The following is a 24,302-nucleotide window of genomic DNA, read 5'->3' as shown; positions in this document are numbered from 1 at the left end:
ACCCCATGGCCAAGCCCTCCTGGTACTCTCAGCAATTCATTCAATGGCTTCCCAGCTAAAATGAGGCGTTGCCATGACGTCTCCTGACCACAAGAGGGCAATGAGCAGAGAGCCAGTTACCCTTGCAACTGGTTTTATTTTATACACGTGTGCAATTGGAATTTTTGCAAACCAAATTATTATAAATAATCATTTATTATCTTAATTTATGTATTATCTACACAGAGGGCTAATGGAGAGAATCCCTATATAATGCACAGCATTCTTTCATCAGCTGAATAAGGCCCTCTAACTTACACTCTACTTAGCTTAGGTTTCTTCATATTTAGTTCCTATAATGTGAAGCAATCTCCAACCATGACACGAAATGCACTACTGTTCAGACACTCCCGTCATCGCCATCACACTTTGCTCTCCTGTCTCCAGCTGTTAAGTTCTTTCTGCAGATGGCAGATGGGACTGAATCCTCATCTGGGGAGAACAGAACCAGGAAACTCCCTAATCTCGGGATGGTAGCCACTTCCCCGCGTCAGGAGCCCTGGTTTCACACTGATAACTGCTTAGTATCAATATTAGAGTTATCCTAGTTTGGTTTCACTGTTCTTTTTTTTTTTAACATCTGAAACTCTCCTTTTCTTTAGCCAACTACCTCACAAGCTATTTTATAAGAAAAATTAAAGGTATTGCAAACATTTCCCTCTAATTAAAGCACCGATACCACAAACCCCACACCAACCAGAATGGCCAAAGTCTTAAGGGCATAATACCATGACAGAAAGCAACTGGAGTTCTCAGACACCACTGGTGGGACTGTCAACTGGTACAAGCACTCTGGAAATTGTTTTGCAGGATCTACAGATACTGAAATGAGCATGGCCTGTGAGCAATTCCACTCCCAGGCCCACACACACAACAGAAATGCATAAACTTGGACAATGACGTTCACAGAAGCACGATTCATAACACACACTGAAGACAACCCAAATGACCAATAACAGTAGAATGGAAAAATAAATTCTAGTATATTAGTGCAAAATCCAGCAATAAAAATGAACAAATCACTGCCATATGCAATAACACGGATGAATCTAACAAACATAACACTGGGCAAAAGACACTACCCACAAAAGGAAATCTACTTCCATGTACAGAAGTCCAAAATCAGGCAGTGTCCAGATGTGCTGGGCATTCCCTCTGAAGGGGCAACAACAGGCAATTTCTAGGATGCTGATAATGCTCTATTTCCAGAGCCTTGTACGATCAGTAATTAGCACAGGTGTATCCGTTTGTGATAATTCATCAAGTTGTACACAATTTGTGCATTCTATCCAAAAGTTATGCTTCAAATACAAATTAACTTAAAAATACCGTGAAACTAAAAGCACACTTACTTAAAATAACTCACCTGATTTGCTTTTAACATGCTAAAAAGCTATGTCTAAACGATTCATCCTCCTTACAGAACAGGAATCATAAATGGAATGCATCATGGCATTTGCTTAAGAAAACGAATACATACTTTTTTCACCATGTACCCCAACTGGCCTACACAACCTCGCCAAGAGTGTAAGACTGTATAAGGACAAAATTTCAGTATTTACTTTTCATACTTTTATTTAAAATTTAAGAAATCTCCACCAGAAAACTTTACCATTTCTGGAAATTCAGTATTTTTATTTGTGAGAATAACACCCTAAAATACAAAAACTGAGATGCAGAAAAATAAAGAAAATATAAAACAAGAGTCTTTGACTGGATATATTTCTACAAGATAGCAGGTACACATAATTAGAGTAGAAACTTATCTAAACTTTAGCTACAGCACAGAGAAAATGGCACTTACTCCTTTTTTCCTTTTTCTTAAATTTTCCTTTTTTCTTCCCATGGTCCTTCTCATCATCAGACACTATATCGGGAGGCTCGTGGAGGCTGTCATGGGGAGGCGAGGGCTCGCCCGTGCGGTATAATCCAGGAAACTTAGTGGGGCTGATCTCTTCAGAGCTGGGGGTGCGGGTGAGCCCACTGCCATGCTCCACCCTGCGGTGCTCACCGGGGCTGCTGGTGGGGGGCAGGAAGCACTCGGTCATGCTGCCTCCCTGACGACAGTGAGGAGGCCGTCTGTTACCTGCCCATCACCCCTGCAGAGGGAGAAAGCACATCACAGTCATCCAACGACCACCAGGACACAAGGGCGCCAGACACACACACAACACGGCAACTAATCTTGCATTTACAAATCAAAAATATTTTTCTTCACAACCCCCCTTTAAACATAGTTGTTCATTTTGTCAGCTCAAGTTACATTCGTGCACCACACATTTCGGTTCTCAAAGAGCTGGTTGAAAGCACTGGATCTTCAAGTGTGAGAAAAATGAACCAAATGAAAGTGGGTTCTCAAAGTAGGACACAGTGTTTCCTCTAAAAAGGAACCCACCATTGTAATGGGCTTCATTTTGGATTGCTATCCGACATAAAATCCTAATTTTTTTTAAGTTATGGCCAAACAACCATGAATAATTAATTAAGAAGAGTGTTAATATAACTACACATGAATAGTTCAGTATCAAAATTTACAAAACAATTAAAGTGATATATACAGATCATTAGCCGTAGTTCTATACTGCATTGGACAATTCATATGTTGATAACAGCTATTTTATCTTGGGCTGGAATTATGTTGAAAGATACAATGGAACCCTCATTTGCTCAGTCCTAAAATACACACACAATAGTTTCGCTAGAATGGACACTACAAAGGACAAATGTGGATAAACAACAAGGTCCTACTGTACAGCACAGGGAACTGTATTCAATATCCTGTGAGAAACCATAATGGAAAAGCACATGAAAAAAAATGTATATATATGTATAACTGAGTCACTTTGCTCTACAGCAGAAATTAACACCACATTGTAAATCAACTATACTTCAATAAAAAATAAATTTAAAAAAAGAATAAAAAAACCCAAAGGACAAATGTAAGAAAAGTTCAAGATTTGTTTGCATTTTTTTCTTCATTAGACAGATGGTACACAGTACTGTGTTTAAAAGTTACTTGGATTAGTTCTTATTCCTCTTTAATGTCTTCATGACATTAATTTGAAAAACTACTAGAATCACTTGTTTCTCTTTGCACTCACTTTTAAGGTGATTTTGCAATTTTAAAAATCCACAAACACAAGTGATAAGACTGCTATTTCTGACCATAAACAAAGTCAAAAGACAAACAAATGTGAAAAAAAAATGTGTAAATTATGAGCTAATTTCTCTAAAAAGCAAAGAGTTCTCACAAATCAATGAAAATCTCAACAAATCAAGACACCTACACAAAGAATGAGAAGCAGTTCATAGAAAAATGACTAATATCCACATGAAAATAATGTTCAAGTACAATTACAATTTTAAAAACAAAACAATAAGTTACCATTTTTCTAACATCAGACTGGCAAAGAACAAAAAAGGTGATTAATACCAAGTGTTGGTAAGGATGTGATCAAACATTCGGGAGAATATCCACTGATGGCTGAGATGTAAACTAGCACAATCTTTTTTGAAAAGCAATTTGGCAACATCTATCAAAATTTTATTTTTTAATATATTTATTTCTTTATTTTTGGCTGTGTTGGGTCTTCGTTGCTGCGCACAGGCTTTCTCTAGTTGCGGCGAGTGGGGGCTACTCTTCGTTGTGGTGCGTGGGCTTCTCATTGCGGTGGCTTCTCTTGTTGCAGAGCACGGGCTCTAGGTGCATGGGCTCAGTCGTTGTGGCTCGTGGGCTCTAGAGCGTTGTGGCGCACGGGCTTAGTTGCTCCGCAGCATGCAGGATCTTCCTGGACCAGGGCTCAAACCCGTGTCCCCTGAATTGGCAGGCAGATTCTTAACCACTACGCCACCAGGGAAGTCCCTATCAAAATTTTAAATGCGCTCTCTTTGATCCAAGAATTCCTCCTTTTAGGAACTTATCCTTCAGATATAGTTTTACAAGAATTCAAAGATGTGTACATGAAAATATGCATTTTAGCACTGTGACAGCAAAAACAACATAATCTAAACAGCTATCAATGGAAGATCAGTTAAATTATGACTGATCCAAATAATGGAATATAAACTCACACACATGCAATTTCTGAAATAGTTAACAACTGTTAACTCTTGGAAGTTGTAAAAGGGGAGGGAAAGAAAGATTTCTTTATTTTTTACTTTATCCTTTCTACATATTTTGAGCCTTACCATGCCCATCTATTACTTGTTCGTTTTTTTTAAACAAACAGGCCACCTTTTTTTAGTCTCATAAAAGTTGTGTTTTTGACAATATTTAATAGTGTGGGGAAGGCAATTTTATTTACAGCACAATATCAATTTTTAAATAAACATATGCAAAAAACTGTAAGAACAAGGGAACTTTAAAAATAATTATCTGTGAATTGTAAGATTATAAGTGATCTTTTTACTTTTCTGCATTTCATAAGTTTTCTACCCAGTATACATTACTGCGTGTCTAATCAGGAAAAACATTAAACAGGAGAAATTCCATCTAAGGAGCTGTAAGCATCACTGTAATTTTTTAGGTTTTCTTCATGGGCCCTGACTTTGGCTATTATTCTTTAAAAGTACATTGTATTCTTCCCTTAATTGAAGGGATGGTTTTGACCACCCCAGGTTTGAGAGTTTAAAGAGAGCCAAGATCCCACCAGCCTATCAGTTACACATCACAGGTGAGGAAACTGAGGTCCAAAGACCCGGGAAGCCAAAGCACAGGGGCGGGGAAGGAGCACAGCTCGACACAGACGGACCGCTGACGGGCATCCTGTCCCCACGGACCCGTGTTGTACGCCTCCCTGCATGCTGTCTTCCTCACACCCTGGAACCCAGCCCTCCTTCCAGGATCTTTGCAGGGCCAATTCATACTTGTCTTTTAACATTAAGCCTGCAGATGGGCACAAGGAATCTTTTTGGAGTGATGAAAACGGTCTAGATTTGACTGTGGTGATGGTTACAAACCGTAAACTGACATTTTAAGTGGGTGAATCTTATGGTATGTAAATTATACCTAAAAAAAAAACTGTTTAAAAAAAAGGATCAAGTACCAGCCACACTTTCTCCAGGAATCCCCCCTCATGCCCACCCCGCCCAGTCTCAGCCGTGCCCCTTTCCTGTGCCCGCAGAATCTGCGGAGCACACCTCCAGCGCTGTACAGGCCTTGCTGGGCTTTAATGACCTGTGCGCACAGGGCTGGCTTGCCCAATAATTCGTGAGTCCTAGCATGTAACACAGCACAGGCTGCACAGGAAGTAGTCAGATGTTTGTTTACTTAACAATCTAATTAGTCTCTTCTATGTTCTCAACAGGCTGTGTCCCGCTAATGACACAAAGATGAGAAGAAATGAACAAGCCCTTAGCCTCAACTTTTAATTATGGAAACAAAGAAAGGAAACCCACATTTTATTTGAGTTCCTGTGGCTTCAGGAACTTTCATATACATTAACTAACCTTATATGTCCTGTGAGAAAAGTGTTTTTCCATGTTTACAAACTGTGGAACTAAGGCTCAGAGAAGTGAAGTAACTTACCCTATGCCACACAGCAAGAGATAAAACTGGGATCTGCTTGACTCGAAACACACATTCTTTCCAGTAACCTGCCCTCTGTGTACACACACACACACAAGAGGGCACACTTATGCCAGGAGGAGCAGGGCGTTACAGACACAAGCAGAAATGTGGGGCTTGTTATGAGAACGGCAAGAAGACGGGTCTGACGGGAGCAATTTCACGAAGAAGCAACAGAAAAGACACTGAAAGACAAGGTGGCTCTGAACTGAGAGCCAACTGGAGCCAAGCTGAGGGGCTCAGGCACCACACGTGGGTCATCACCAAGTCCAAAGCCAGGAAGTGACAACACTGGGGCTAAGAGGAATGAGGGCAGGACCACGAACAACAGAATGCCAGGTGGGTTTGGACCATCCCCCGCTCTGTGCTGCTGCAGCAGCTGGTGACTTACAGTTCAGTCTCCACACTGGACTGACAAAGAATATAGTTTTGTTCATGACGCACTGAACAGATTATCTTGCAAAAACTACTCCAGAGAAATAGCTGTTGACCTGACTCAGCCACAGTTGGGAGGAACGGAAGGGGAGCGGCTATCGGCACACAGGAAGGAGTGAGGCCCGAATAGAGGGCGATTTCAGAGGAAAGAACACGCTGGCGCTGGGACAGTTCTGAGCACTGGAGGGCCACAGCAAGCCTGAACCTCGCTGAATAAGAGGGCAGAAGAGGGAGGCCTCGAACGGTCCACAGTAAATTTCAGCATAAATAGCCAAAAGAAAGAAAATAAAACAAATTAAAAAATTAGAAATTCCTACTCCTGAGGCAAAAGGAGAAATGATGTAAACTTGTAAACATTTAAGAAAGAATACGTATCCCTATTCCTCCTGGTGAACACAGCTAACAGAAAACAGACTGACAGGTAGAGCAAGAAGGCAGACAGGCTAGGGACCTCGGGATCTGAGGACCAACACTGTTCCCTGAGTTTTCTTTTTGCCTCTACATCGCAGACTTACAGCAAAAGAAGCCAGACAGACGGGCGGGCTCAGATAAAAACAACAGAAGCCTGCCCTCTCCAGCCGAACGACCAGAAAGGGACAGCTCTGCCAGACAGAAAACTTTCAGATAATAGTGGTCTACTCCAGCCAAACACCACAGAAAAGTAATCAGGACAGCACAGTACTGGAGCAAGGACAGACAGACAGGTTAGAAGAACAAAACAGAAAATTCACAGGGACTCACATGTACACAGTCAACTGGTTGTCAAAAAAGTTCCAAAGGAATTCGGGGGGAAAGGAAAGTCTTCAGCAAGTGGCATAGATAACCATGGGGGGAAGAGAGGTGGTCAGCTCCTCCATCACATCACCCACAAAGTGTAATTCATGATAAATCACAGACACGAGACTTAACTGCTAAAAACTGTAAAACTTCTAAAATAAAACGTATTTTTGAGACCTTGGGAGAAGAATATCCCAGACAGGACCAGAATGCATTAACTATAAAATTAAAAATTGACAAAGTAGACTTTTTATCAGAAGCAAACACTTCTGCTCATCAAAAGACACTATGAAGAAAATGACTAGTCAAGGCAAAGACATGGAGAACAATTTACTGTGTGCATGTGTGTGTCTGTCTGTGTGTATGCGCCTCACAAAAGACACCCAGAATATATAAAGAACTCCTACAATTCAACAATAAACAGACAATCCAAAACAAAAATGGGCAAAAGAGTTGAGCAAACAATTTACAAAGGAAAATATATGACTGGTCAATAAGCCCACAAAAAAGCTCCACATCACTAAACATCAAAGAAATGGAAATTAAAACCACAATGAGCTATCAACAGACACCATCTAGAAGGGCTAAGATTCAAACAGAACTACAATTCCTAACATTGGTGAGGATGTGGGGCACTGTAAAGTTAAATATATTGCTGGTGGGAATGTACCATTTAACCACTTTGGAAAAGCATCAATATTTGGCAGCATCTTTTACAGGTGAACCCTTACCATATGACCCAGCAATTCCACTCCTAAGTATTTACCCAAGACAAATGGAAACATATGTTCACACACAGACATGATCCGAGTAACTTTATTCATACCAGATAAAAACTAGAAACACCTGCATTTCCAGTAACACTGGATAAACAAACTGTAATATGTTCATAATGGGATATTAGCGTTTTTTAAAACAAACAAACTACTCATACATACAACAGAATATATGAACTTCAAAAGACAGCACACCAGACACGCTAGATTACATAATGTGTGACTATTTATAGGAAGTTCTGGAACGGACAAACTCACCTCTGTCAAAAGAATCGAGGCGTGTGGTTGTGGGAATGTGGGGGAGAGGCAGGGACTGAGTACGAAGGAGCACGAGAGAACTTTCTGGGTTGATGGCTACGTTCTGTCTCTTGACAGGCATGTGGGCTACATGCACGTATACATCTGTTAAAACTTTTTCTATTGAAATACCACTGTTACGTTAGCTTCAGGTGTACCAGTGCTTAGACATTTACATCCGTTTGGAAATGAGGACGCTGGTAAGTCTCGTAACCACCTGTCCCCAAAGTCATTTCAATACTATTGACCATATTCCTTATGCTGCATGTTACATCCCTGGAGCTTTTTTTTTTTTTTTTATAACAGGGGGTTTGTACCTCTTAATCCCTTTCACCTATTTCAACCCTCCACCCCCCTCCCTTCTGGCAACCATTTGTTCTCTGTATCTATGAGTCTATTTTCATTTTGTTTTGTTTGTCTTGTTTTTTCGATTCCACATACAAGTGAGATCATACAGTATCTGTCTTTCTCTGTCTGACTTATTTCACTTAGCATAATGTCCTCTAGATCCACCCAAGCCGTCATAAAAACACATTAAACTGTGCATATCACTGAAAATAAATTAATAAAATCAATAAAATCCCTTGGGGGGGGAAAAAAAAGCCATGAAAGCTATATAGAGATGATCATGAGCCATTAAAAAATATGAACTCTCCTTCTCAAACGCTGCTACTCCCACCTTTACCTTCAGCATCCCACCTCCCCCCACACCCAAAATCACTACAACAGGAATGTCTACTTCCAGTCTTTCCCAACTGAAAGCCTGTGGCTGGTACCTGTGCGAAATCTCTCTCCAGAGAAAACTGAAGATATAAAAAGTTACTTCTGCAATATCTAATAAAAACTATTAAAAGTATACAGCAAAAACCATACATCTAGAATTTTACTTTAGAACCCCCAAAAATTATAACGTTGAAATGAAATTTTTCACATAAAAAGAACAGTTATGACAGTTATAACTGAGGTAAAGCCAAAAAAAAAAAGTTTCATAAAACTAGACTCAAACTTAATAATTGCTTAAAAACATCCACTCCTCCAAAGAACTAGGATATGCACTGTTCTTAAAATAGTCTTTTCTGTTTTTGTACCACTATTAATCAGCACACATAATAATAATCATTCACCCATGCAAAGGGACAAAACAATATAAGTAGGAAAGACAGGTTGCTAAATTAAAGTCTCCTGAAATGAGCTTTTGAGAATAACTCCAATGATTTATTAAACTTGATAATATCAACACAGAAAAAGGCCTCGTCCAGAAAACCCATAGCTTGCTTAACTAGTTCACAAGTTAAGCAAATCCAGTATTTATAAACTTTCTTTATTGAATACCAGGCTGTAAGTCACTGGAAGCAGCTTTTCCTCATTTTTACGGTTTTTAAAAATAATCTGTAAATTAAGTCTCTAACCCAAATCTCTACAAGGGAATCCAAACACTGGTTCATTAGTACCTCACATACTGAACACTAACCAGCATTAACCTACCTATTAAGTTGGGAACGTCCAACTTTGTAAGCAGTATTTGCACATGCAGTACATTCTTACTCTTCAAATTTTCTCAGAATTAAAGGACAAGAGTGTCCAGATCACAAGGGACCACCCCACACCATACATGAAGAGATGCACGCCAAAGCACATCATGAGGTTTCGGGGTACAGAGGACAGAAGGATGATCCTGAAAGACTCCTGCCGGGCAGGGAAGAGGGCAAGCAACTTACATACAAAGGATCACGATCAACTTGTCAACAGGAACACTGGAAACTTAAAGACAATAAAGGAATATCTTCAAACCTCTGACAAGACAGCTAGTTCCAAGCACCATTCAAGTGCACAGGTAGAATAAAGACATTCCAGACACACAGTGGCAAGGACTGTACTCCCCCTGTACACTTGTTCAAGAATCCTGATGCCCTGAAATGCGACCCTGATGGGCAGCAAGGAACCCCACGAAAAGCAGGCCTGTGACCAGCTAGTGACACAGTCCCTGTGACCCAGGGGAAGAAGGGCTCCAAGAACAAAGGGAGTCACAGACATCTGACTGCGGAAAAGAAGAGTAAGACCCGGTAAAGAACCGCTGGAGCTTTTGGAATATATCTGTCATGAGAACAGAGTAAAAGCAAATAAAAATAAGAGATAACCATTAACTCTAAGAAAAAGGGAAAGGTAGATGAGAAAACGAAATTGTAGTCTACTGCCTGGCTCAGGGTTACACAGTATTTGTGTGATCATCACCATGAAAACGATGGGTGCTGACAGAATCAAACACCATGCAGGGCAGGATGATGCTGGAGAGCTGGGGGCACGGGGCCCGGCGAAGGTCTGAGACACCCAAATCCTCATCTACCCTAACACCTAGGTTAACACAAGACGTCCAAAACTGCTATCTTCAAAAACAGCAACTTAAGGATATTATTTAGATAAAGGAAATAAACACCAAAAAAAAAATAGCTGAAAGGAAAAAACTAAGACCGAGAGAGGTGCAGGAGCGGGGCAGGGAACAGTGCAAGTCTTTAAACTGGGCTGGGGTCCCCAAGACCACCCGCAGGGTTGGCGATTCGCTAGATGGACTCACATAAGTCAGCACACAGTCATGCTCACGGCTGCGATTTACTACAGAGAAAAGATACACAGCAAAAAAAACAAAGGAAAAGGCACAAGGAACCAGCCACACGCTCCCAGGGGTCCCCGGGCAGTGGAGTCACAGGGACACGTGAGAAGCACCATGTGCTGGGCAGCTCCTCACTCACAGCCTGAGGTCCCCGTGCAGCCTGGTCACATCGGTGTTCTCCGCCAGGCGGGTACCGAAATCCCACACTGCCAGAAAGACGGCAGGTGTTCCGCGTAAACCACACTGTTTTACAAACCGCTGAGGCTCAGTAAGCTGCTCTTCTCATTTAGAGAAAGTTTTATATGCTGTAGGGAACAGGTATATAAAGAGAAATCCCCATCAAGGGATTTTTCTTAAAACGTGAATATTACTATCCAAGAAAAAAAATGTTAAGTTTATAAACTGAGATGAGACAAATAATCCTTCAGATGAGGCAGATAAGGTTTAGAGGGGTTTCCTATCCTCCACAGTGAAATCCTCGCCATGCAAATATGTGTGAGGTTTATGGCGTGTGCCCCATGATGCAGCCCAGTATACACAGTTACAGGACTGACAGTAATTTCTCATGCACATTCCCACAGACCAACTGTCAGCCCATCAGGTTGTTACATAATTAGTCCTTTGAAATCTTCCAGCATTTGCTTAGGTCTATACTTCAATAGAGATTTTACTCTTGGGTTACTGTTTCTTTTCTGTACTCTCCTTATCGATCATCAAACTTAATCTTTATTTTAGTTTCTCCCCTACCCCCAGGGGCTTATCCAAACAAATAAACTTTCAATTAGCATCTCACATGCCACTCACAAAAATTCACTGAATGACATAGTGATTTAATGTTTTCCACTCAACATTCTCAGTGTCACTGATTAAAACAATATGCCTGAGATAAGATATGTGTGTAAAATCAGTTTAAAAGATGTGAAATTCCGAAGTTCATAATAATGAATAAGAACGTATGAATGTCTTTTTAAGGCTGACAATAACTTTTGCATGACTGATAAGAAAAGAGAAAAATTCACAAGTTATTTTAGGACACTGATATAATGCAAAATGTAAAACCCAATGTCCAGATGAAACAGAAATCTAAAGGGCACAGATTATGTCCATTATTTAAGTGAATGTTCAAACTCAGGATCAGAATGCCAGGTGCTGGAAAATGAGCAGCCAAAACATACAGGATCTAGCAGCCAGAAATAATCCCACCTTCTGCCTGGGATGAAAGGCTGGAGAGGACACAATTCAGTTCTACATACAGCTGTCCAAATCAAAGAGTACGTATGTGTATTAAGTATGGGGAGAAAAGTCCACATTGCCTTTACACAAAATCAAAGGTGCTATCATCAGCAGTCACCCTAATTCAGAGGACAAAAAAAAAAGTTTTCTTATTAAAAAACCAGAATAAATATCATTTGGTATTTATCAGTAAAACAGCACATTTTTAAAGTAATGATATATCCTTTGGCTGGGTGGGGGAAGGGTGGTGTCTTTCCTGCCACATTTCATAATCACAAAATCTATTCTCAAGAAAACAGTAAATTAGAACTTAACTTGGGGGCGGGGGAGACCAACAAACGTTATTTAATAATTTTTAAAATGCACACCATTGGTTACAACAGAAACTGGGTAGAAGTATCTAGACCATGGTTCCCAGACAGTGCGCGGAGGCACCCGGAGCACTGTAAGCAAACTCATCCCGGCCACGGGGAGCTTACATTTGAGGGAAACAGAGCGGTATTCAACATCTGCCGGACGCTGTGCAAACTACCAGCTAAAAGTTGTTCAGTTTCAACGTTCGACTGTGCACATTCCTTTCAACAGCATACCTCTGTGAAGCTGGGTTTTCTGGGGTAGCTATGATTTAAAGAAAAAAAAAAATGAGGGACTTCCCTGGTGGCGCAGTGGTTAAGAATCCACGGGTTTGAGCCCTGGTCCGGGAAGATCCCACATGCCGCGAAGCAACTAAGCCTGTGCACCACAACTACTGGGCCTGCGCTCCAGAGCCCGCGAGCCACAACTACTGAGCCCGTGTGCCACAATTACTGAAGCCCACGTGCCTAGAGCCTGTGCTCTGCAACAAGAAGCCACCGCAATGAGAAGCCCAATCAGTACCACAGTGAAGAGCAGCCCCTGCTCGCCACAACTAGAGAAAGCCCACGTGCAGCAACGAAGACCCAATGCGGCCATAAATAAATAAATAAATAAGTAAATAAGTAAATAAGTAAATTTTTAAAAATCAACATGGAACAAGAAATAAGGGTGGTGCTGTCCAATCGGATTTCAAAGTATTATAAGCTGTGCGGTGTCCAATAGGAACACAAAGACCACTAACTTTAGTTATTTGAGAGTGAAATAATTTATTTTCTCTTTCAGCTTACGTGTACTATTCTTTCAAATGGTTACTAAATTGCCGAGTCATAAATATGAATTTAGTTGTGTGGGTCTAACAACATAATTCAGCACACTATTAAGCACTTCCATTAGGCTGACACCAGGTCTAAGAGCAAGATATGTATAAGATGAGGCTGAAATATCGTGTCACAAAAGAAAGACGTTATGAAAGATGCTTGGAATCAAGACAAAAGGACTCAGAAGTCAACTAGAAGAAGCTCCCACTGGCCAAAGATGGAAAGATGGGACTATATGAGCGCCAATAAAATTAATAACTGCCATGAACTAAAGTATCAAGTATATTTAAATCCATGAGTTCATAATGATACTCAAAAATAAAATTCACTGGTCACTTTGGAGGATGCTAGAGAACCATGTAATTATTTGGAATAACTGGTAAATGGGGTGGGGGGAAAGCAGTTATCCTGAATCTGCTATACAAAGTGTTGTTCAGCAAAGTTTCTTTTTATCAAAATCTTCCATCTAATAAATAAAGAAATAAAAGACTGTCACCACTTAATAAGCAATTTAAAAATAGATACTGGCAACGATCAATGACTGCTAATTAACACAGACAAAAAAGAGAGAAAATCACACCAGCCTCGCAAAAATAAACTAATGAAAACTTAATCTGATTACGCCTCAAAATCTGGGGATATGCAATTTAGTTTCTTTAGTTAATACCAAAGAAAAAGAGAGGGGAAGGAGGAAGAGTTGGGGGATGAACTTAAAAATTAAGAGACTTAAGACCAAAAATGAGAAGACAAGCCACAGACTGGGAGAAAATATTTGTAAAAGATATACCTGATATAGGACTATTATCCAAAATGCACAAAGAACTCTTAAAACTCAACAATAAGAAAACAAGCCAACTGAAGACACCTCACCAAAAAAAGATATACAAATGACAAATAAGCATATGAAAAGATGCTCCGTATATCATTGGGGAATTACAAATTAAAACAACAAGGAACATGACTAAAATAAATCTAGATTTTTAAAAAATTATTTTAAAAAAATTTGTTTGTAACTATGTGTGCTGACAGATGTTAACTAGACTTACTGTGGTGATCATTTCACAATATATACAAATATCAAATAATTATGTTGCGCACCTGAAACTAATATAATGTTACATGTCAATTATACCTCAAATTTTTAAAAAAATGACCTTCAGAAAGAAACAAGATACCACTATACATCTATTAGAATGGCCAAAATTCAAAACACTGACAACACCAAGCACTGGCGAGGATGTGGCGCAACAGGAACTCTTATCAGTGCTGGTGGGAATGCAGAACGGTGCGGTCACTTTGGAAGACAGTTTGGCAGTTTCTTACAAAACTAAATATACTCCTTCCATACAATTCAGCAATCATGTCCTTGGTGATTTTGGTATTTGCCCAAGGAGTTGAGAACTTATGTCCTTACAAAAACCTGCACATGGATGTTGACAGCAGCTAACTTACAGAAGTACGTTTATTCATGATTGCCAAAACTTGGAAGCAACCGAGATGTCCTTTGGTAGGTAAATGGATAAATAAATAAAACTGTGCTAGAATCCAAACAATGGAATATTATTCCACACTAAAAAGAAATGAGCTCTCGAGCCATGAAAAGACATGGAGGAAACTTAAATGCTTATCACTAAGCGAAAGAAGCCAGTCTGAAAAGGCTCCATAATGGATGATTCCAATTGCATGACATTCTGGAAAAAGCAAAACTATGGAGAGAACAAAAACATCAATGGTTGCCAAGGGTTGGGGGAGGAGTGGGAGAGAAGGATGAACAGGCAGAGCACAGAAGATTTTTAGGGCAATGAAAATACTGTATGATACCACAGTGATGGATACATGTTGTTATAAATTTATCCAAACCCATAGAGTGTACACCACCAAGAGTGAACTGTAATGTAAACTATGGCCTTTGGGTGGCAATGCGTGTCAATGTCAGGTCCTCTCTTGTAACAAACGTCCCATCTGGTGGGGGATGCTGATAATGGGAGAGGCTGTACATGCGTGGGGCTGGGGGCGTATGGGAAATCTCTGTACCTTCCTCTCAATTTTGCTGTGAACCCAAAACTGCTCTAAAAAAATAAAGTCTGAATTAAAAGAAAAAAAAAAAGTAACCTGAGGAAGCAAATTCTGATGTCATAATATGCTCATTTTCTTAAAATGCTAAACTTAGTTGAAAAATGTAGCATGGTATCTGCTGCTTTTTGATTGCTTGTTACCATTCTAGGGGGATAACAAAATGGACTTCAGTGAGCTTTTTCTTCATTTTTATATTCACACTTTCTTCTCCCATAATTTTCCACAGAAAGTCAAAGTTCTTTTTTTTTTTTTTTTTAGCCGTGCCACGCGGCTTGCGAGATCTCAGTTCCCCCACCAGGGACTAAACCCGGCCATGGCAGTGAGAGCCTGGAATCCTAACCACTAGGCCACCAGGGAACTCCCTAGAAAGTCAAAGTTCTTGATTCGCTATTTCTACTTTGGAAGGAACAACTGAAAATTGCTAACATCTTAAAATTACAGCTTCAATTTATGAGTTTTCCTTAAAAAGCTTTCTTCCCAGTGGGGGGGAGGGGAGCTTTCTTCCCTCATCTCCCCCTCCCTCCTTTTTCTCAATAGTAGTTACTTATCCAAACATATTTCTCTAAAGGCACCTATCACTGGCAGGTTGGCGAAAGAGCCTATTCATAAAAAGATTAAGGAGAAAGTCCCAATCACACAAAAACACTGTTTTTATAACTGACAAACACACCTCATTTTTAAACAATGGCAACAGCATGCAGTTTTATTCTCAACCTGTCACAATATCTGGCTTTCAATTTGTAGTGCCTTTGAATTAATTTAACCTTCAATTGAGAATGAAGGGTCATGCTTCATTACATCAAGGTATCAGCTCTGAAGCAATTCCAAATGAGTTCTACTAGCATTTTTGTTTTTAGTTACCTTTTAGGCAAAAGCTTCATATTTAAATACCTGTACAATGTTTCAAGGTGATCAGTTTGAAGGGCTTCACTCGAACTGATCAAATGTAAAGAAACAGGCCTAGTGCCTGGTACACAGTAAGCACTCGACAAATAAATGCCTTATTCCACAATTTACATCACTGTTTAGAACAGAATGTATACATGTTTACACATTCTTTGCCTGTATGTGTATAAAACATCTCTGGAAGAATATACAAGAAAATATTAAGGTGTGGTCTCTTCAGAAAACACAATCATATTATTTCCATCTCACCCAGGCCCCCATTCCTCAGTAAAGAAACTGGGAGATAACCCTGATGGAGAGAGAATACGGTAAACAGGAAGTAATACAGCACAGTCGTTGGCTTGACTAAGTACCATCACCCTTCATAGGCTGGGCTTCCTTATCTGTAAATACTGACATCTACCTGGCACGGCACTGCCAAGACTAAACAAAATGGTATTTCTGGTACTCAGTAAGTAGCAATAATAATTATTAATCAATATTCAACTTTGCTATTAACTATACAAAAGCAACAGTATAAAAATATTTGGACAAAACTTGCGATTTTATAAACTACATCCTCCCCCCCATAAAAGTGTGAAAAAGGAAGAGTTTTACTGCTTTTTCCTTCCTTGACTCCCATTTTAAAAGACCTTCACAAAATCATAAGCACATTTTTAAAAACACCATAAACAAATGTAAGAAGCCAAGAAGAAACTTGGGGAAAAAATACTGGCACTAGACATGACAAATACTTTTCAAAATTAATTTTTAAAAAAGAAAAACGGCTGAGGATTTGAACATGAAGCTAACAAAAACTTTTAAAATGAAAAAACAGGGAATTTAAAAGATGCTCTTTTTCACCCACCAATTTTCTAAAGATGAACAAGTCTGATACCCAACCATGGGAGGGTGTGAAGAAAGAGACACGTTCACACGCTACTGGTAAAAGTGTAAACTGTTACATTTAGAAGGACAATTTAACAACACCTACCAAAAATTAATATTCTGACCTAGCAATTCACTGTTAAAACCTTAGCCCCCAAACACACAAAAGTAAGCAAAGCACTGTTTATGATAGCCAAAAAACCTTTATTACGTTACATCTCTACAAGCACCTCAAATTCCTTAGGAAAAAAGCAAAGAACAGAGAAAGAGAAAATACTAACCCAACTATATGCTGTCTACAAAAAATTCACTTGAACTATAGTGACAGAGGCAGCCTAAAAATAAACGGAGTACTAAATAAACAGATGGAGTGATGTAAAATGACAGCTTAAGGAACTCCAAAAGTTCACCCCTCCATAAAAGCACTTAAACTCGGTCAGAATCAACTTTTTCACAACACTGGAAACTAAGCAAAATCTTGCAGCAATCCAGGGAGTACTTATTCAAGAAAAACAGCTGAATCTTGCTTAAGAACATAGAACTTTGTGGTGTTTAACTTTCTCTAGTCCTATCCTGGGCTTCCCAGATCAGTGGCACCCTTGAAAATAACAGCCCACATTCCCAGCACTGGTTCAGCAGAACAAACCTCATTTGCAAACAAACTGAAATTATTATTCCAGGCTCCCTGGAAGACCTACCTGCTGAAAAGGCTTGCTTTATCTCACCTAAATGCTGCTAACTCAGAACCCCCCAGGGGTAAGGCCACTAGGGGGCTGGCAGAGGTTTTAGCTGCTACCACCTGAAGCAACAGGTAACAGCTGGGGCAAACACTACGACCAAAACCTTGAGAGGTGTTTTGGGGAACAAGGACCTTGAAGAGCTGCAACAAATTCCTGGAAATCTAGGAGAAACGTGTGCACGCAGGGCTATGTACATGCTCAGGAGTTTTGCCAGACGAAGAATTCTGGTTGGCAGTTTTTTTCTTTCAATACTTTGACTATGTCATCCCACTGCCTTCTGGCTTCTACCGTTTCTCATGAGAGGTCAGCTGATAATGATATTGAGAATCCCCTGTATGTGATGAGCCACTTCTCTCTTGCTACTTTGAAGATTCTCTCCTTGTCTTTGTCCTTAAACTAGCTGATTAAGATGTGTCTCAGGTGGATCTCATTGAGTTTATCCTACCCGAGAAAGCCCTCCACTCTCACCTCTGGATGACCTTGACCTCTGCACAAACAGGAAATGAAAGCTAAGACAGAGTTGTAAAGTGGTTGAGTACTGAAGGTACACCCCCAAGAGATGCACAGCACCCCTCTGAAAATATTGGGAGATGTTTTTGGTACTAAATATTTAAGGAAATCTCTGTCCAATCATTAGTTGAAGCCTCTGTTCTGTTAGCTTACTGGTCAGCTAATGACTGGACATTAGCAGCCAAAAGAATAAAAGAGGAATAAATGTAACCAAGGAGGTGAGAGACACATACACTGCTAACTACAAAACATTGCTGACAGAAATTAAAGTAGACCTAAATAAACCCCTTTTTAATGGACTGAACGGTTCAGTATCATTAAGACAACAATGTATTGCTGTAATTCAAAGTGATCTATAAATTCAAGGCAAAATTTCAACAGCCTTTTTTGCAGAAATGGAAATCTGATCCTCAGTTTAATATGGAATTGCAACATGCCCTGAATAGCCACAAAAAAATAAAGAAGAACAAAATTGGAAGACTCACACATCCTGATTTCAAAAGGTACTACAAAACTAGCATAACCAAAGCAATGTGGTACTGGCATTAGGATAAACATATAGACCTATACAGTCGATTTGAAGAGTCTAGAAATAAACCCAAACATCTACGGTCAATTGATTTTCAACAAGGGTGTCAAGACTATTCAATGGGGAAAGAATGGTCACTTCAACAGATGGGAACGGGGTAATTAATTTCCACACACAAAAAATGGACCCAATCTCAGACCATATACAAAAATCCACTCAAAATGAATCAACATCTAAATATAAGAACTAAAACCATAAAACTCCTAGAAGAAAGCACAGTGTAAATCTTCAAGCCCTTGGATTTGGCAATGGATTCTTAGATATGATACCAAAATCATGAGTAACAAAAGAAAAAATAAATTGTACTTCATCAAAATTGAAAACCTTTGCCTTGGGCATTATCAAGAAAGTAAAAAGACTACCCAGAGAATGGAAGAAAATATTTGCATATCATATATACTGATAAGGGTCCAGCATCCAGAATATGTAAAGGAACATTTACAACTCAACAACAAGAAGAACAACCCAATGTTAAAATAGGCAAAGGACTTGAATAACTATTTCTCCAAAGAAGATATACAAATGGCCAATAAGCACATGAAAAGATATTCAACATCATCAGCCACCAGGGAAACTCAGATCAAACCCACAATGAGATACCAATTCACACCTACCAGTATAGCTAAAATTTTTTAAAAAAGAAAATAACAAGTGTTGGTGAGGATATGGAGAAATCAGAGTCCTTACACTGGACAGTGAAATGGCGCAGCTGCTTTGGGAAACAGTTTGGCAGTTCCTCATACTGTTCAACATAAAAGTCACGACACGATCCGCCAATTCTACTCCTAGGTATATACCCAGGAACAATGAAAACATATTTCTACACGAAAACTTGCACATTCACACTAGGTCTATTCATAATAGCCACAAAGTAATGACAACTTAAATGTTCATCAATGGATGAATAGATAAACAAAATGTGGTATGACCAGACAGTGGAATATTACTCAGCAATAAAAAGGAATGGAGTACTGACACCTGCTACAATATAGACGGACCTTGAAAACATGATGCCGAGTAAAGACAGTCAGTCACAAATGATTACATATATGATTCCATGTACATGAAATGTCCAGAATAGGCAAAACCACAGAAACAGAAAGTAGATTAGTGGTTGCTAGTGAGTGGAAGCAGGGGGAATGGTGAATGGCTGACAATGAAGAAGAGGGGTAATGAAAGGTTCTAAAACTGATCGTAGAGGTGGTTGCACAACTCTGAATATACGAAAAATGACTTAATTGTTGTGCACTTTATTTTTTTTTTTTAGTTCACTTTAATTTTTTTTTTTAATTTTTAATTTTATTTATTTATTTATGGCTGTTGTTGGGTCTTCGTTTCTGTGCGAGGGCTTTCTCTAATTGCGGCAAGCGGGGGCCACTCTTCATCGCGGTGCGCGGGCCTCTCACCATCGGGGCCTCTCCCGCTGCGGAGCACAGGCTCCAGACGCGCAGGCTCAGCAGTTGTGGCTCACGGGCCCAGCCGCTCCGCGGCACGTGGGATCCTCCCAGACCAGGGCCTGAACCCGTGTCCCCCGCATTAGCAGGCAGATTCTCAACCGCTGCACCACCAGGGAAGCCCCTGTTGTGCACTTTAAAAGGATCAATTTTATGCTATATGAATATCTCAATAAAGCTGTCATAAGAAAAGCAGGCTCAAGTCTTTGCCGAGTTAAAACTCCCTTCTTAACCCTTTATTACCCTCTGCTAACACTTCTTTCTATTCTTCCCTTCACAGCTAAGATTTGTTTATTCTTGAAATAACCTACATTTGCTTTCTCCACTCTCTGACCTCCCATTAACTCAACTCAAACTTAGCTCCCTCTCCAAATGGTAGCATTAAGTAGGATGCTAAGAAACTGCTCTCACTTAGTTATCAAATTCAACAAACTCCTAAAAATCCATGTTTCACTCGAGTTCTGAAAGCATTTGAAATATAGCTTCCTTTATTCTTATTTTTTCTGGAGAGGCAGTTGTGAAGTATAGCTTCCTTTTGAAATGATCCCATTTGGGCTTCTACAACATCGCATCATGATTTCTCAGCGTTTCTCGACACATAGGAATTTCCCTTTCCAGTTCTTCTTCTCTCTGGCTTCAAATGCTATTGCTCTGCATGGCCTATTTCCAGGACCATTCTCCATCAGTAAACTCTTCCTATGCCGTGTTACCTAAATCAAAGGCTTCAGGAACCACCTATAAGATAGCCTGATGACTCTCCTATCAAGACCTTTCTCTCGTGCTCCAAACCCACACACAAGCACTTCCACCTGGGTTTTACAGATAACTCCTACTCAGTGTATCCAAAAGCTAAAATACTGTTCCTCCCCAGATGTGCTCCTCTTCCTGAATTCCCTGTCTCAGCATACTTTACCATTTGTTGTCTAGTCAATCACCTTAGTTAAAATCCAAGTCATCTTATCCTATTATTTCTCTCTCACTCCCTAAATCCAAGTGTCACTGAACCCTATTAATTCTGCCTCCTAAATATTTGTGCTATTAACTTATTCCTCTGCACCTCCACTGATCCTACCTTAGTATAGGCCCTGTCACCTCAATTATTACAAAAACTCCTCACCAGTCTTCTTGCATCCTCCTTGTCCTCCCTCCATCCCTTCTGAAATCTATACTCTACAATACCAGAATGATCTTTCTAAAATGAAAACCTTATCATGACGCTTTCCTGGTTAAAATCCATAAGCTCTATTATTATCTATAGGAAAAGCCCTCAAGAATCCTCAGAATGGCACGAAGTACCTGAGGACTGATCTGTGCACCCTCATCATCTGCTACTTACCCTGTAAGCGCAATGCTACAGCTGCAGAGAACAACTTCCGTTCTTATAATGCTCTCTCTCCTCCTGTCCAACTTTCCCTTGGCCTTCCTTTCCTTTCCCAAGATTTCTGCCTCAGTCATGCCTAAACCTTCTTCGAATTCAAGGACATAAAGTATAAAGCACCTAATACAATGCTTGACACACAGCAAGGAGTTACAATGGGTTGAGAGGCTTAGACCTCTTCTTCATCCTGTCTCAGTGACTCTTGTCTGCTTCGAGGTTAGGCTGACTTTACGTCACCTGTCTACAAGACTACTCCTAATTTGGTCTCTGCCTACGTCCCCAGGTTCAGGTCTTGCCACCACCCTCGGCCCTCGTCAGCCGTACCTGCAGATCCTACAACTCACTCTGTTCAGACTCCCGCGCTTCTCACACTGCTCCTCCTGCCTGAACGCCCATCCTTTCTAAGCCTGTATACGCACTGTTCTCGTCCTCTCCCATACGCTTTTCCTGACCACTGCCGTTTCCTCAATCTCTCCTCCTCTTCCCTCAAGACATGGACCACTGCCTCCTTTGTACACCCACTGCACTCCCCGTCCTTCCTCCGCTCAAAGCAACCTTAAAAACATATTGTACTTGTGGAAGTTCAAGTAAGTGAGAAACTCTTACCACCCTGAAGGCAGGGGCACTGCCTCATCCATCTGTAAGTCTCCACAGTACCTGCTGCACAGAAATTACACTAAATGACCTGCATTTTTCCTTATTCCCTCCACATATACTAACCTAAGTTCCTATCAGAGATTTTCGTTCAAAAAAGAAAGAACATACTTTTGGGTTACATTCTGGGCCCCATCTCTCCTTGCCAAGCAAACACTTGTACAAATTAAAGTTAATATGCACTTTCTGATACCACTTCTATTTTTCTAAAGTAGGGGAGAAATGATCCCTGGAAGATCTAAAAGGAGAAATACTATTTTAAAGAGACAGTAAATTATGTGGCATAGCTTCAAGATACTGTTTAAAGAATTGCTTCCCAATGGTCACCGTTAAACTAGCCCACCTCGCTTACATCTATGGGTCACTTTGAAAAGTGGAAACCCTTCTACTAACTTCCTTCCTACCTCTACTACTTGCCAATACAGTTTACAGCAATTACTCATTCTCAGGAAGATACTCAGAAAGGAATTATCAAGTCACCAATATAATTCGGAAGGCAGAAAGTGAAGTTACCTTTCTCATTCCCAGGCCCACTTATTCATTTAGAAGCGCTGCCTCCGTGGCCAGCAAACCACAAGTGGGCCTGTTCCTTATCATCGCTACTTGAATATTCTGTGAACTACCGCCCAGCATGATGGACTGCCACCCAAAGTGCTGCAGCGCGGGGACAAGCCCGCTCCACTCAACAGAACGTTTAGTGAAAGCTCTCCTAATGAGGCTCATCGGTGTGTTAACTCAGCGTCCAAACGACGGTATTTGCACCTGCACGTTCAAAACCCCTCGAATTAACATTTTAATTATTTTCAAGCATTCGATCAGGCCTTAGAGGAAAGATGCTCTGCTTGCTCAAGACGGAGGCTCTGGAGTCATGAATCCCCAAACCTGAAGCAGCATAAGGACTTCAGGTAAGGCTGAGGTGTGGGATATCTAGCGAAAACTGTTTCACTCTCACAACGATAAACAAACACACACACGCACCCAGCTGACCTCCCTAAGAGCCTTTGGGCGCCAGCCCGCTTGACAAGGAGTTGTGAAAAGAATTCCCAACTCGGCTCTGCCGGTGCCCTCGCAGCACCCAGGAGCCCCGCCGCTTCCACGAGCCCTCCCTTCTCACCGGGCGCGCACCGGAGACCAGTCAGCATCCCGACCGCGATTATGTAAAAGACCGAGTCCCTCTCCCCCGTCCGAGGCCCGGGCCCCGGGGAGGGCCCGGCTCCCCACCCTCCCCGCCCAGACCCAAGAGCCCCGGCCAGCGAGCGGGAGAAACGGGCAGGGCGGGCCGGAACCGCGGACAAGCCGCCAGAACCAGCCGCCCCCGGCAGCCACGCCCCCGCCCCGCCGTCCCGCCGCCCCGCCGCCCCGCGAGAGCCCGGCCCCGCAGCCGCCTGACAGACGCCACGAGAAGGCGCGCGGACGGCTTCGGACAGCGGGGCCCCGCCGCGACCCCCGCCCGCCACCCGCCACTGACCTGCGCCGCCGCCGCGCGACCGCCCGCCGCCGCGGCCGCCTCCTGCGCTGCGCCCCCGGCCGGCCTCGGGCGCCCCATTCCCACCCCACCCCAGCCTCCGCCTGTTTACAATGATTGGGACAGAACCGGGCGAGCCGGCCCAGCGCGCACGCGCACTCCCTCCTCCCGCTGCACCCGGCTTCCCGGGTCCTCCTCTCGGCTTTGACGGCCGGGGCTGTCCAGGGCCGGCGCCCTGTGCCCCCGCGCGGGGACGCTGGGATGGGTAGTCCTCGGAAACACAGCGCCCAGTCCTCAGGCGGCCCTCCGCCGGGAGCCGCACTACAACACCCAGGATGCACGGCGCCTGCCCGGCCGAGGGGCCAACTGGGGAGACCCGGGAGCGCGCGAGAGAACGCGCCGCGCCAGAGCTCCGCCGGCGCCTGCGCAGTTCCTGGTGGTCGGGGGCCGGGAGGACGCGCGCTCACCTCGCGCGAGCTCCGCGAGGACGGTTGGGGGCAGAGCCGGCCGAGGTCCGGAGAAGAGCAGAGGTTGTTCTGCCCACGCTCCGGGCAGCCTGTTCCCCAGCTACTGAGGCGCAGACCTTCTGCACCGCGGGCTTCAGCCCTAGCCAGTTAAACCGGCCCGGAGGCCGGCCCAGCCTCCCCTGGGTGGGGCTCTCCCCGGCCCGGGCTGGGAGGGAAGTCTAGCTTGGGGTGGGGACTTTTGCTGGGGGTTTGGATGCAGGAAGCGCCGTGGGCCTCCGAGGAGAAACTTGTCT

The 24,302-nt window shown here is 42.0% G+C and overlaps 1 protein-coding gene across 3 annotated transcripts in view; it reads right to left on the bottom strand.

Annotated features, from left to right (window-relative positions):
* Positions 1-23,703, bottom strand: part of RALBP1 (ralA binding protein 1) — a 42,950-nt gene extending 19,247 nt beyond the window's left edge. For 2 of the 3 annotated variants that reach the window (XM_057526458.1, XM_057526461.1), the window contains exons 1-2: positions 23,546-23,703; positions 1,844-2,138 (exon numbers count right to left, since the gene is read on the bottom strand). In XM_057526458.1, the coding sequence (XP_057382441.1) occupies positions 1,844-2,087 (244 nt within the window). In that variant the 5' untranslated portion in view covers positions 2,088-2,138; positions 23,546-23,703. Of the gene's footprint in view, positions 1-1,843; positions 2,139-23,191; positions 23,320-23,545 lie in introns of those variants that run through there. The other variant, XM_057526459.1, reaches the window with a different exon arrangement.
* Positions 23,704-24,302: the final 599 nt, after the last annotated feature.

This window comes from Balaenoptera acutorostrata, chromosome 13, assembly GCF_949987535.1.
Source record: "Balaenoptera acutorostrata chromosome 13, mBalAcu1.1, whole genome shotgun sequence".
Lineage (NCBI taxonomy): Eukaryota > Metazoa > Chordata > Mammalia > Artiodactyla > Balaenopteridae > Balaenoptera > Balaenoptera acutorostrata.
This window is presented reverse-complemented; position numbering and strand designations above follow the sequence as displayed.